We start from the raw sequence: 14,406 nt of genomic DNA, 5'->3' as shown, positions 1-14,406 counted from the left end.
AGTACTCAAAATCCAGAATAAAATATTTTCCTTGGGTCTCTAGTTTACCCTTTTAACAAAAAATAACCACAATCAGGAATAGTCTATTCTCCTAAGTAGGTATTTAATTTTAGGGTATGGAAACATTTTACGTCAAATGATTTCATGCCCTCACATCATAGTAAGATCTTCATTTTCTACTCATTTTGCCCATAGTACATTCATTTTGTCCCTTTTGCATTGGGTTGAGACATCTAATTTTTTTTAATGCTATAAATACAACATGAAAATAATTTGTCATAGTTGTAATTGCAGTAACTATATAGAGAAAAACTGTATTGTTTTCATTTAAGAGTGTTGTCTAGTTGCTATTTAATTGTATAGTTAAAATGATTTAAATAGATCCTCTTTTCTTCAAACTTAGAACATAACCACCTCTATGGTATAAGAGATGTAGTCACATGTCAGTCTTACCTTACTTCACTGATGTTAGCAAAGAAATGCAATTTTAAAAATGAAGATTTACATGTCAGATACTAGAGGCAGAAGCCACACATCACTGACCATGTAGGCTCTCATTGAAAAAATAAGAGTTCATAATATAGATCTGTACAAGTTGTTATTCAACTGAGGAATGCTAATGAAATTTGAATGCCATGAAAGAAAACTAGATTTTTTTTTTTATTACTATGTTTCTCACATAGTAATCTCATTTGATAACAAATAGACTAACAGCTTCGAACATAAGTAAGCATTGCTCTAATTTTATTTTTTTATAGCAATTCCAAAGTTGTTGAAATATTATAGGAAAAAATGGACAAAACAGGTTTTATTTACATTGTTTGCCTCTTATATGTTTGATTTCAATCACTTGTGCTTTTTTAGCCTAGTCATTTTTCTGTTATTGTGATGAGGAATGTACTATATTTATTCACAGAAATAGAATGCACATATGGCAACCGTCGGGAAGTATATTTTCTTGGCATATTAAATAATGATATAACAGCTGACGTTTCCAAGAATGACCTCTCTATTCTTAATACACAACAATATTTCAGCAATCAGCAAATCAGAACACTGAATTTTCTGAACAAAAATTCAGGTACTGTTTAGTCCTTTTTGAAAATTAATTCTTTTTTTTTTTTTTGGTGATAATTTTATGTGCTTTATTTCATAACAACAGTATTCTCCTTCAAACAACATATCTACTGAAAAAGTAAAGGTGGCTTAAAACTGATTTTAAATAAGAAATCTGCTTTTTATAAAAAGCAGAGTATTTATGTTCTTTAATCTATTCAGTCTGGTTAATTTATGAATTGGTAAATTGTCCTAGAACTTAATCCTAATATTCTTATATCTAAGAAACCTAAGACATATTTTTTTTTAGTTTCCATTCAAAGGATTTATTTACTGGGCGACCCCCCCCCCCAAAAAAAAAAAAAAACTGTTACAAATCATTACTCTCACACTTGAGTTGGTTCTTAAGGCCTGGCCTGCAATGTGAGTCAGTGCTTCCGTCAGGGACTTTATCATTACCTTAAGAGTGTGAGTCAAGTAGCAGTTGGGCCCGGAGTATCCTGGATCACAGACACACTGTTCCTTTAAGCAATCTCCATGGCCTCTGCAGTTGTCCAAGCATCCAGGGCCCAGATAGAAATTATCAATTGCCCACTGCATATCTGAGTACTTCTGATAAAACCTAAACCTTACTGGACTATTGGCAACACAAAAGCAACACAGAAACAAAAGTTAACTTTATTCAGGTCCATTTTCCCATGTGTGTATTCAGTGCATAAGAGAAAAAACATTTAAGACACTCTGACAAGATGAATGGGTTAATCAAAAATGTTTTCTAACTGCCGTTATCTATTTCTAGTCATGAAACTTTAAATTCAGTTTTACTTCGATTTTATAATATATGAGCAAACCAGTAAAATAAAATGAAAATACAGTAAAATCTCTATTTCAAGCAATAGGAACATTTTAAAATACAAAATTATCATAAATCAGGAGTCCAGTGGTTGCATCACAATTAAGATTCATTAATTACATTTCTGAAATTGCATAGAAGGTGAGTGAATCCTTTGGCAGAGCCTTGTCAACATACACCCACCCCTTAGGTGGTTGGAAACAGAGACTTCTGAATCCTCCAAAAATAATCAATATTCTCAGAGTAACTATGCTAATTAGAAAACAATTTTGAAAGGGTTATATTAAAGGACATTTTCCTGAGATTTTAATTTCATCATCGTTCTTCTCTGCCTTTTGGGGAAAATACAAATTTCATAATTGACCTTATTTATATTAAAATACTCCATACTATGTTGCTATAAAGGGTCTAAAGTGCATGACGGACTTTCTGGGGTGACATCAATGTTCAGTATCTTGTTTTACGTGGTGGTTACACAGGTTACACAATGGTAAGAGGATGTCATTGCATTGAACAATTAAGATGTGCTCATTTTACTGAATGTAAATTATACTTCCTTACAAAAAAGAAAAGGAGGGAGAAGACAAGGCAAGGACATTGTGGTGGGTCTCAGCATGCATTTTATCCCAGATGAGTCAAATGAGATAATTATCATAATATAACTCCCTTAACTATTGACTAAGGAATGGGCATTCTAGAGTAATCTGTACCAATGGGATGCAGAGAGGTGCTTGTTCTGGCTCTGTATGAAGAAAAGCAACTCTCTTTCTCTCCCACTGGACGTAGGTAAGGATGCATTCTGCTCCAGTTTTCTGAAAGTCATATATGTTCGTGAGGGGAACCAGCCCGAAGGCTGAGTGTGGCCAATGTGTGGACAGTGGAACAAAGCATAAGAATGAACGTAACAAATACCAATTTCCTTGAAGACACTGTTGAGTTTGTGAATCAACCAGCCCTAGAGTCCACTTAACTTGCTTTTTTTTTTTCCATTAGAGATTTAATACATTTTATTTTAAATGAGCCCAGTTTGGATTTTAATTGAGTTATTTGGGTTTTCTGTTACCTCAGCTGAAAGCATTCTAATTTGGCTTCCTAGCACATTAATGGACTAAGCCCTTTACATTTGTTCTAGAGAACTGTGAGTGGTCACATAGTAAATGGTATCTATGAGACATTGGAATAGCTGTGTGTAAACGCCTAATTCACAGGCTCTATATGTTCTGATTATATATCATAATTCTGTTTTACAGGAAGGTTTTTCATTTACCACATTCTATGATTCATATGTTGGAGGGTCACCTCTCATTTTCTTTAATGTATTTTTTTCTCCAATTTTACAGGCGAAGAGAAATCTTTTCTAATTGCCTTAAATTAACTTATCCACAGACTTTTTAGAGAACAATCTAATCGTTTCAATCACCACTGCTCCAGGCTAATTACTTTTCACTGCAGGTGCAGAACATAATGCTTTGATAAGAGAAAAATGAAACCTACAAACTGCACCTGTACACAGAGCACGAAGAGTTAGTATTTGTACGGACATCATAATGTGTTAGGATTTGCTCCTGGCTCCATCTATCATGCATTGACCAGGCAGTAATGTGGAAAGCATAGGATGCATGGTGGACCACAGTCTACAAGGTCCATAAGGTAACATACACCTTTTCATTTGGTTCCGAGGCCATCACTATCACTCTGTCCCCATTTGCTGATCCTGAGATGTGAAATATAAACGGGCCTGCTAAGGCCCATCTTGACAAGTCTGAGAATTACAACTTGAAGTCTCCTTGAGTTAGCTCATCATGGAGGTCACTGATTAGAGAACCTTAGAGTTAGGGAGGAAGAGAACATTTTACCCACAATTACACAGAATTTCAGGCTCAACAACAGTGTCCCTAATCTACTTCTGTATGCTTGGAACCAGGCTTTACTTACTTGCCCACTAAGCCTTCAGGGAGCAGGTAGGAGATCCTTTTCCATCCTCTAGTTGGAAAGAATACAGATGGCTGAGAAACACTTCCAGAGCATTTTGGGTCTGCAGGTAAGCACTGAGGGACCAGATAATTCCAGCTCACACCAAAATCAGTAGAATATTGTACATGAATTTGATTCTGGGCAACTTTTTCAGATACTTTACAACCAACAGAGATCTAATAAAGACAGATGGAAGACTGTTAAGATATTAAACCCATTTATATATTTTTGTTCTAAAAACTTGGCAGCAAGAAAGTTGCTCACCATATGAACACTATACCACATCCATCCCATATTTTCAAGTTTATTTTTTGCTCTGCTGATGGGCGAGGAACTCAATATGGTTGCCCAAGGTGACAAATTATGGAAGGTGACAAATATATTGTGCAAGAAGTTTGGAAAGAAGCTGAAACCTGTGCTTCTGCCATGGCTGGCTGATTGCCTTGGAAGGCCTGGGCCCTCTCTTACAAATTGTTGTTTGTTGTGCTAATGGTCTGGCACTTCTGTTTGGCAGAATGCTTGACCAAGAAGGATGACTAACAGCTTTACAAAGTTTACTATTTTGTCCTACAATTTATGACTCTCAATAAATCACTTTCAGTTCCAAGTAGGATGCAATGAAGTGATACCAGAAGGTACTTTTAATAAGACACAACACCTTTTCTTGATAGAGACAGCCATAATTCGACGTTTGTTGCTAATACAGTGGAACTGAGGTAGACGGAATAAATTAGTTGACATAAGATTGGCCAATATTAATGTTGGCATTGCTAATCATGCCTTTGTAGTCCATAAATTTCTTCCTTCAGAAACATCAAAATGCTCTTGTAAAAAGGTAGATATAACAATGATAGCTTTAATTTTCTCTTAAAGGAAAAAAACCTGCCTAAGCCATACAATGATTTAACTCACAGAACTGGACTTAGTAGTTTACATTTTTCTCAATATCTGCTCTATCAGTATTTAACTTTGAGCAGAAACACCCTTACCTTGAAATAGTTCAGGAATAAAATACTTTAAATCATTAAGTTACATATAGTTGAGTTGTATATTACCCTAATATTAAACTTCATTTTTCAAAGTATATATTAAGTCGGCAACACATTAGATAATGTTTGCCTCTATGATTTTTTTTCATTTTTACATTATTAGTATATGGTTATTTATGTAATTAAGATCATAACATTTTCACCTTGAATTGCATGATCCAGCTTTCAGTGGGAGTCAAATCGTGGGTCACTGCATACACTTCTCTTCCATCATGACTGCCACAAATCATGACACCATCGGGGGAGTCACAGAACCTTTCTACTGTACAATCATCATGGAATAACCAATGCTCATTCACTTAAAAAATTAAAAGACAACAATTTTATGACAAAAAAAAATACTTGAAGCAAATATTTCACCTTAAGCAAAATCTAGAATTAAGTAGAAGTTTCTCTCACATACAATCCACAGAGAAAACACTAATATAAGCACATTGTTTTAGGAACATGGAGACTGGGTGGTTGAGATATATCTACTATCCAATATTAGTCTATATTTGGAAAAAAAGTGTGTATGGTATATATTGTATATGAAAATCAAAGGGAAATATATATATATTTTTGACAGATATTTAACTTTTAGGCAGGATCTAAAGAAGGAGAAAAATTTTAGTCATATGATAAGAAAGTGAGTTAGCTACTTCTACTCAAATTCTGATAGTGCCATCTGGATAATTAAAAAACTTTTAATAGTCAAATTCATAGAACCAGAGAGTAGAATAGTGGTTATCAGGGGCTGCTGGTAGACAGAAATGGAGAAGTGTCAGTCAAAGGGTATAAGTTTCAGTATTGCAAGACAAATAAGCTCTGGAGATCTACTGTACAACATAGGGTCTATAGTTAATAATATATATTATATCCTTAAAAATTTGCTAAGAGAGTAGATCTTATGTTAAGTGCTTTGACAATAACACAAGAATCAATATTAATAGAGGAAAAGGGTGTAGAAGAAAACTTTTGGAGGTGATTGATAAATTTATGGCCTTGATTGTAGTGACCGTCTTTCATGGGTGTATGCTTGTCTGCAAACTCATCAAGTTGTATACATTAAATACCTATAGATTTTTGTATGTCAATTATACCTCAATAAAGTGATATTAAAAAAGCTTGTAAGAATCTAAGGACAACTAAGCAGCAAAATTATAACTTGATTAGTGTGGAGTAAATCCTATTGTCTTTCTCATACACACACGCGCGCGCGTGCACACACACACACATACACACACAATTCCCTTTCTCTTCTGGAAGATGTGTTTTTAACATCATGATTTTATCTCTGAAAGGTTAAAAATTGAACATATCCATAAGTTGCATCTAATTCATGTTATACATTAATTTTGTAGGTTTAATTTTTCTCTGAAAATTTCCTGGTTATCTTCAGTATTTGCAGTGGAGATGAACAAATGGGTACAACCTGAGGCCACTGTGAATGTCCTCAGAGGATTTGGAGAAGAGACCAAACAATTTAATTAAAATTCAGCCTTTGTCTGTGTTCTGTCCTTTTGATTTTGTCTGAGCATGACATATACCTCAAGAACAAGCAGTTTATTTCTGGGACTTGAATGACTACTCCAATGCCATTATCTATTAGTTTTCATTCCATGGGATTTGGATCTACATTTAATCCTACATCACAGGTACAGGACTCAAGAAATTTGATTCTGACAAGGATACCCTGAGCCAATTTATTCTGGGCTACATATGTTATTTTATGCTAGAACTCTGCAATCCTGATGAAAGAGAGCCTACATTTAATCAAATAACTCATCAATCTCTTCTGTAATATCACAGACTATTTCTGTAAGTAGCTATTAGTTTATAAGAATATCATTTTGGTAAGACTAGAAGAAGATAGAAAATTTGTTCCTTCAATTGTACATTACCAATTAAGCCTAAAGTAAAAATCAATATTTTAGGTACTTGAAAAAATTATCTGTATTTGCTTTTATTCATATAGAAACAGTATTTTAATTGTTCTGATTATAAGCTCATTATGTAAACCATTTCATAGGAAAAAAATGAATAATTTAGCTAACTTCTGAACCAGATCTATGTAAGTAAACCTTCTTAATAACTTCTTAAGAGAATAATACTTGGTAGTGGTGAAGAACATTTTAAGCTTTTCCTATTTAAAAGGATAATTTTTATTAAATATTTGTACTTGTACCACTGTACCATGTGATATAGTAATAAACGAATGAATGAGAATAATTAATCTAAATATTTAACAATGTCAAATGGTAAAAAAATGTTCAAATGAAATATTACACAGCTATTAAAATGATATTTTCAAAGATACCTAAGGACATGGGGAAGTGATCAAGATTTAATTCTAAATTGTCAGCCTACATTATATGTATAATCTAGGATTACAATATGTTAAAAATGTTTATATAAAGACAGAAAAAAGAATATGAAAAATACCAAAATATTATGATGGTTATTCTCTGGGTGATTTTTATTTTTATCCTCATGATTTTCTATATTTTCTCAATTTCACACTTTAAACATGTATTATTTTATAATACTACGTTAATAGTTAAGTATTTAAAATTATTAAAATTCCTCGGATTTCAATTTTCAGCATACGTTTAATTCTTCTTAAAGGTTTTTATCAGTCTTGTTATTGCAAAATATATCTGTCTTTCTAACAAGATTCTGGGGTCAATTTGCCTGTGACATAGTCCCAAAGTCTGATGAATCTATGGTGGTATATCATATCTATTTTCACTGTTCCAATAACACTTGCAGTGTTGGTGAGATGTATAATTAAATGTCACTGCTTGATTGGAAGATACCATGTTTTATGTAATATAAGCACAGTAACAAAGCTACTAATATAAAGTACAACTTAAAAATAAGGTAACAAAAAATGTGTCATGAAATGAAAAGGAAACAAGACATTGAAAATAAGAATAGCATGGATTTCTGGTCAAGATGGAGTAGGTAAAGGCTGTGCTTGCCTCCTCTTGTGACTACATAAAAATTACAACTAAACTACAAAACAACCATCCTTGAGAACTACTTGAAGTCTAGCTGAACAGAAGTCCTACAATTGGGGACTTATAGAAGAAGCTACCTTGAGACTGGAAGGTAGGGTCAAGATATGGAATGGGCTGGTCCTACATCCATGTGTGGCAGTTGAGAATTGGGAGGGATATCTTGGCTGTAAATGTCCTCCTGAGAAGTGAGGGGGTCCCAGCCCCATACCAGGCTCCCTAGCCCAGGGTTTTAGTGGGAGAAAAAAGTCTCCACAACTTCTGGCTGTGAAAACCAGTGGAGATTATGGCTGAGTGAGACGAAGGGTTGCTTGGAGGCCCAGACATTTCTTTCAAAGGGCCAGTGCATGGACTTACTTGCTGATGGACTCACTCATTCTGAGCTCCAGAGCTGAGCCAGCAGCTTGAAAGGCACTGGGGACATACGGGGAGGAACTGAGCTATCCAGTTTCAGGGAGAGAGTTAGAGGGATAGCTTTCTCCCAGACAGAAGTGCTGGCAAAAGCCACTGTTTCTTTGTTCAGACTTACATTTGCTGCCTACAAGAGACTCACTTCAGATCAAAAGACACAGACAGACTGAAAGTAAAGGGATAGAAAAAGATAGCTCATGAAAATAGAAACTAACAAACAAAAAAATCTGTGGTGGCAATACTTATGCCAGACAAAACAGGTTTTAAAACAAAGGCTATAACAAGAGACAAAGAAAGACCCAGTAACCCCACTTTTGGATATTAATTCAAAGGAAGTAAAAACACTACTTTGAAGGGACATGTGCATCCATATATTCATTAAGACATTATTTACAATAGCCAAGATATGGAGTCAACCTGGGTGCCCATCAATGGATGAATAGATAAAGAAGAGGTGTACATACATATGATGGAATACGACTCAGCCACAAAAAAGTGGAATCTTGTCATCTACAACAATATAGATGGGTAGTGTGCTGAGTAGAGTAAGTCAGACAGAGAAGGACAAATACCATATGGTTTCACTTACATATGGAGTCCAAAAATAAAACAAACAAACAAAACAGATATAAACCCAAATACAGAGAACATATTGATGGTTGCCAGACAGGATGGAGTTTGGGGGTTGAAAAAGAAGAAATTAAGAATTACAAATTGGTAGTTAGAAAAAGTCATGGGAAGATAAAGTATAGCATAAGGAATATAGTCAATACTATTGTAATAACTATGTATGGTGTCAGATGGGTACTAGATTTATTGGGTGATCACTTCATCAGTTATATAAGTGTCTAATCACTATGTTGTACACCTGAAACTAATATAATATTGTATGTCAACTGTAATCAAAAAATTAAATTATTTAAAAAAAAAGAAAATAAGGATAGCATGGAGAGATCCTTGCTAGTTCATCAGGATCACTGGGCTACTCCTATTGAGAATGCAGAGTAACAAGCAAGACCTTGGACACTCTCTGAAACATTAAATGTCATCACAGATACATCTGATATGTAGGAAAACAAAACACTAGTCTTTGGATATTAAAACATGTGACCAGGAAATGTTGGCTTTCTACCCAAAGTAGAAAACAGAAATGAAAATTTTCTAAAAACAATTATCCTGCTAACAAAATTATAAAATGTCATTTATTAAAACACACTTGAATGTAAGAAAAAAATTAGTTATAATGTAAAGCAGGAAGGTTGAGAGAAACAAAAAGGTGACAGCACTTTCACTGTTTCTAAAGCATTTGAGAATCTGTAAAAGGTTTCACATTTCATTCTTGAAAAGACCCAAATCCAAACTACATTTTCACTGGATTTTACTTAGCATTAGAGAAAAATTTACCTTCAGTTTTGTCCTCCATAAACATGTCAAAAGCAATTCTCCCGACAGGGCCAGCATCTGCAGGCGACCGCTCATGCTGGGGCACCGGGGCACTGCTGAAGGTGTCCAGCATGACTGTCCTTTGGTCAGCAGAGCCTGAGATAAGGACATTGTCGATGGCCCAGTCGTTCTGATCCAGGCCGTCGTGTCTTGGCTGCCACCAGCGGAAGCGAGTAGCAATCTCTTTAGCATCAGGAGGCAGAAGGATATTCACAAATCTGTAAGAAAATAATGGTGGGGGTGGGAAAAAAAGTCTTGTCAAATGTCTCATGTTAGTGAAAGATTTACAACCATATTACATGGTGGGTGAAGAGAGGCCACTGGCTAAAATAATTTTTAAAAACCATGATCAACTGAATTGATTTTATAAAGTCTCTCAAGTTACTAAATTGGGGAAACAGAATGTGAACAAATTCAAGCATCCTGGAACTACCGACTTACTCTAACCATCCTTGGGCTGTCCCTAGAGCGACTCCATCTGCTTGCCTGGGGTACGTCTGGATCTGTAGGCCTAAAGTATATGCAAAATGGACTTTTTTTTCTGTGACCCAGGAGTTAATTTCATCTTTTTCCTTCTCCTCCCTCTTTGATTTCATTCTATTCTAGGCAATTTGCTTGGAATATGGACACTAGATTGTGGCAAAATGTTTGGGCTCTCAGCTTGAGCATGCTAGGCTATATGTAATTACTTTATTAGTTGCCTGTAGTTTGACACTGACTTTATCTTTATGTTTTACTGAAAACATTATACTAAGAGATGCTGAGTGAGAATCATGGACTAAAAAGCCCAGCATGTCAACCCTGACTCAGTCACCAAGGACAGACATGGAAAAACATGGCTCTATACTCCATGAACTTTAGCAAGCTAGAAATAAGGTCTAAAATACTCCTTAATCACAATTATGCATTTAAACCCCAGGAATATGCCAAACTCTTTCAATCTTATATTCATAACTCAAAGTCTGTTGTGAAAAGTAATTTCCTGAGGTTTACTCTCCTCTGCATAAAGTCTCATCTTTTTATACATGCTAAGTTACCTCCATTACTTTCAAAGGTCACCTCTTAGTATTAGCACTCCAGGACAGGGCCAAAAGGCACAGGTCTGTCCTGTGAAGAACCCTTAAGCTGAGGGCTTCGATAATGTCCCTTTAGTTTTCGTCTTTCACATCCAAGAGGTTTTGTTATTTTAGTTTTGTTTATACAGTATCTCCTTGTTGGTTTTATTTTCTCTTCTTCTGCTCTCCTCCTCCCCCTTCCTCCTCCTTGTTTTTCTTGAGGTATAGTGACCGAATTAGTAGGCAGGATTCCAATTGGGGATCAGTCAAGATCCATCCAAAGCTAGGATGCTTTTAGTTGGATTTCCAGTACCTGGATTTTAAATACTTTTTACAATTATGTTCATCATTTTGTGCAGCCTTTTGGGCCAGGATCTTGGTTTTAGGGAAGGAAAGTATAGATCATGACTCTAGATCCTTACCTGTGTAGTTCCTGGCTATTTGGAGACAATCAGGCTTTAAGCAAATAATCTTTTCCAAGGTTCATTTCCAAATGCATCTCAATTTTGAAGATCGCCTGTACCTCTCCCTACCCTCCCTTTGTATGCTCATCTTGTAAGACCTTTCTATACTTTATCTCCATTGATGTGACATGTTTAATTAACATTTTTAAACGTATTAAATTATGTCAGAAATCTATTTGTTCCTGGAGGAATGTACAATCACATTTCTTTACCCAGAGCAATGATTTTTATTTTTCTTTCTAAATTAGATTCCTTTCTCTGATAAATCCTTGACCACATTTAAAAAATCTCTGGAGTAGAAATTTATCAAAGGCTGCTAAAAGTTTGAATAAATTATGATCACTGTTCCTATCTTGGTCAATTTGTTTCTCCTTCAGAAAACTAAAGTAGATTAAACAGTTATGCTTTTATCCTTCAGAAAGATAACTTCCTTCTCTCTGTATATATTATGCTTTTTAAGTGTTCAGGAACTCACACTTGAGAGTCTTTATTACTTCTTCCATAAGGACCAAGAAAATGGTTTACTCTGCCTGTCTATTATCTGCTACTAATAGATAAGCACATTTTTTTTTTTTTTGCGCTATTACACTGTGTACAACTTAGATTCTATTGGATTCCTTTACTGATGTCCAACTTTAATGCAAGTTCAGGATTTAAAACTTCTGCTTGTGACAGAGATTGCTGGCATTTCTTCAACTGCCGTTTCCCCCTCTTCCTTTATAACTAGAGCCCGTATTTTTAATGAGGTGAATAGTAGCCCAGAATAAAGATAACGTGTCCAGACTCCCTTTCATCTGGGTATGGGTCTGTGACTAAGTCCTGGCTACTAGAATGGAAACAGAAGTATGGGCAACTGTTAAGACGTGTCCTTAAAGAGAGATAGCACACCCTTCTTGCCCCTCCTCCTTCCTGCTGGCTGGAATGTGAAGGAGCGAGAATCACCCTTTTGGACCATTAGATGGAGGTCATGTGTTGAGTGTGGCAGAAGGTCAAGGAAGAGGAAACCTGGTGCTTGTAGAACCACTGTAGCAGCCCTGGGCTGTTTTCTTCTGGATCTAATTTACATAAGAGGAAAAAAACCTTTGAGGTTATTTTGGGTGTTCTGTCACTCATAGATGAATTTATTTTTAACTGATACATTAAATTTAAATGATCATTCACAAGATTCTTTAATTGTTTTTATTTTACTTAATTTTTAGTCTGCAACTGGTTTGCCATGAGCTGAGGGATTATCTATATATCCTCTCTTTTTTTGGTCCTTTTACTTATTCTTGATTGAGCTGTATTTATTCCTCCCCTATTCTCCTTTTCCTTCTCTTCTGCTCTGCTCTTCTCTAAACTTCTCTTTTTCTCTTTCTCTCTTGTTTTACCCCCTACCCCTCCTTATTCTTCTCTTTCTCCTTCAATAAGTATGTTCTCTTCCTCTTTAACAACCTTTTTGGCTTTTCTCAGTCACATTCATTGCTTTTTTCCCTCTAAGAATATATATATTTTAAATGACCCCCATACTATGTTTATTCAGAGTTTTTTTTAATAAGAAATTTAAAACTGGACTCAAGGCTTCTTAAGAATATTTACCTTTTATTGTGTTTATTTTCTAGCCTCCAATCATCTAAAATGAGTGAACACCGAATAAACAAACAAACAAGCAAACAAAGATATAAATAATTTATGTTTCTATTTTCTTAAAACGTTGTTGAACTTAATCATCACATACTCATAAATGTATATGGGTTTTTGAACTGGCATTGTGATAGCATATTTTATCTTCTTCTAGGATTTAAAAACTAGTTAGTCTTAAAATAAACACTCAAATTAGCTATTTATCCATCTCAAAAACCTTATTTTCATGTCACTCTCAGGCACCCTGTACCAATGAGTAAGGCCGAGGTTTCCTTTGGTTCCTATTATTGATTACTGGCAGGCCTTACCAAGCATCTTTATTAATCATACTAGTTATTAGAGATAAAAGAAAACACAAACCCAGGTTTACTGTACTGGTCATAGAAAATTTCCATGAGCAGATTCCAGGTAATGCCTCCATTGACAGAATATTCCAAGAGAACACCTTGGTTACGGTTGTTTGGTGTAATCAGGCATCCATACATGAAGTAAAATTGGATAAACTCAGCATTAGTGAGGTTTAGATCCACAGTGACTAACAGTCGACTGCAACCCTAAGGAAAATAAGCAGAATGCAACAGAATAGTGATAAGGAATTGTGATCACAGGTTATTGGGTTGCCCTGGCTTTCATCTTTTTTATTTTCCTTTTGTAATACAAATCATACGCTATCGTATTATTGATTTTATCATCTCTCCTTTCATACTAGCTCCTAGAATGGCCTCTAGCACACAGTAGGTACATAACAAATATTTGCTGAACTTTGAAATTTCAGTATTAGAACTTACTTACAAAGGGAAATGTATCTAGGAAGGTCTCTTCTGTTTTCTTACAAACATGATGAGAGCTGGAATTAAAATAGCTATCCTATGTTTTTATTAAACTATTTCCAGTTATTCCTAGGCATTTATTAGATTTTTAAAAAGGCATCAACCATTAATAAAATAGCATGTTGAGATGACTATTTTAATATGAAATTAAAAAATAAATGTCTAAAAATTTCATATACTTTAATTATAATTAGAGATGATAGTTGTAATGCTTTTTAAAAACTTTTATAGCTGATTTTAATGTCACCCATATTAATTCATTAGCAGGTAGGTAGATATTTCTTATTTGAACATATGGGGAAAACTAAGCCCCTTGGAGTTCTGCCTAAGCAAGAAAGGATATTGTAAACAAACGCTACATTCCTAGTCAGGTTCATGATTATAAAAATCCTATATGCTGTATGTCTTCTTGTTATTCTTGGGCCTAAAACAATGAATGCAAATAATATACTTCATTAGCATAAATGCAAACTCTAAGGTAGAGCATGGTAAAAAGAACTGATAGTGAATTTGTAATTAAAAAAAAAATAAATTGCCTACATAAGGTATTTAATTACAGTATTGAAGACATTCTATTTTTAAACTCGTCATTTTTGGCAGCAATGTAGAATGGTTATAAAATGTCTGAAAGAAATTTTCTGCTGTCATT

General features: G+C 34.7%; 1 protein-coding gene across 2 annotated transcripts in view; it reads right to left on the bottom strand.

Moving 5' to 3' along the window:
• The window catches only part of RELN (reelin), a 456,216-nt gene that overhangs the window by 23,236 nt on the left and 418,574 nt on the right, over nucleotides 1–14,406 (bottom strand). For both annotated transcript variants that reach the window (XM_016145914.2, XM_016145915.2), the window contains exons 49-53: nucleotides 13,288–13,481; nucleotides 9,747–10,003; nucleotides 5,076–5,230; nucleotides 3,845–4,059; nucleotides 1,516–1,693 (exon numbers count right to left, since the gene is read on the bottom strand). In XM_016145914.2, coding sequence (XP_016001400.2) covers nucleotides 1,516–1,693; nucleotides 3,845–4,059; nucleotides 5,076–5,230; nucleotides 9,747–10,003; nucleotides 13,288–13,481 — 999 coding nt within the window. The remainder of the gene's footprint in view (nucleotides 1–1,515; nucleotides 1,694–3,844; nucleotides 4,060–5,075; nucleotides 5,231–9,746; nucleotides 10,004–13,287; nucleotides 13,482–14,406) is intronic.

This window comes from Rousettus aegyptiacus, unplaced genomic scaffold, assembly GCF_014176215.1.
Source record: "Rousettus aegyptiacus isolate mRouAeg1 unplaced genomic scaffold, mRouAeg1.p scaffold_m13_p_13, whole genome shotgun sequence".
Taxonomy (NCBI): domain Eukaryota; kingdom Metazoa; phylum Chordata; class Mammalia; order Chiroptera; family Pteropodidae; genus Rousettus; species Rousettus aegyptiacus.
This window is presented reverse-complemented; position numbering and strand designations above follow the sequence as displayed.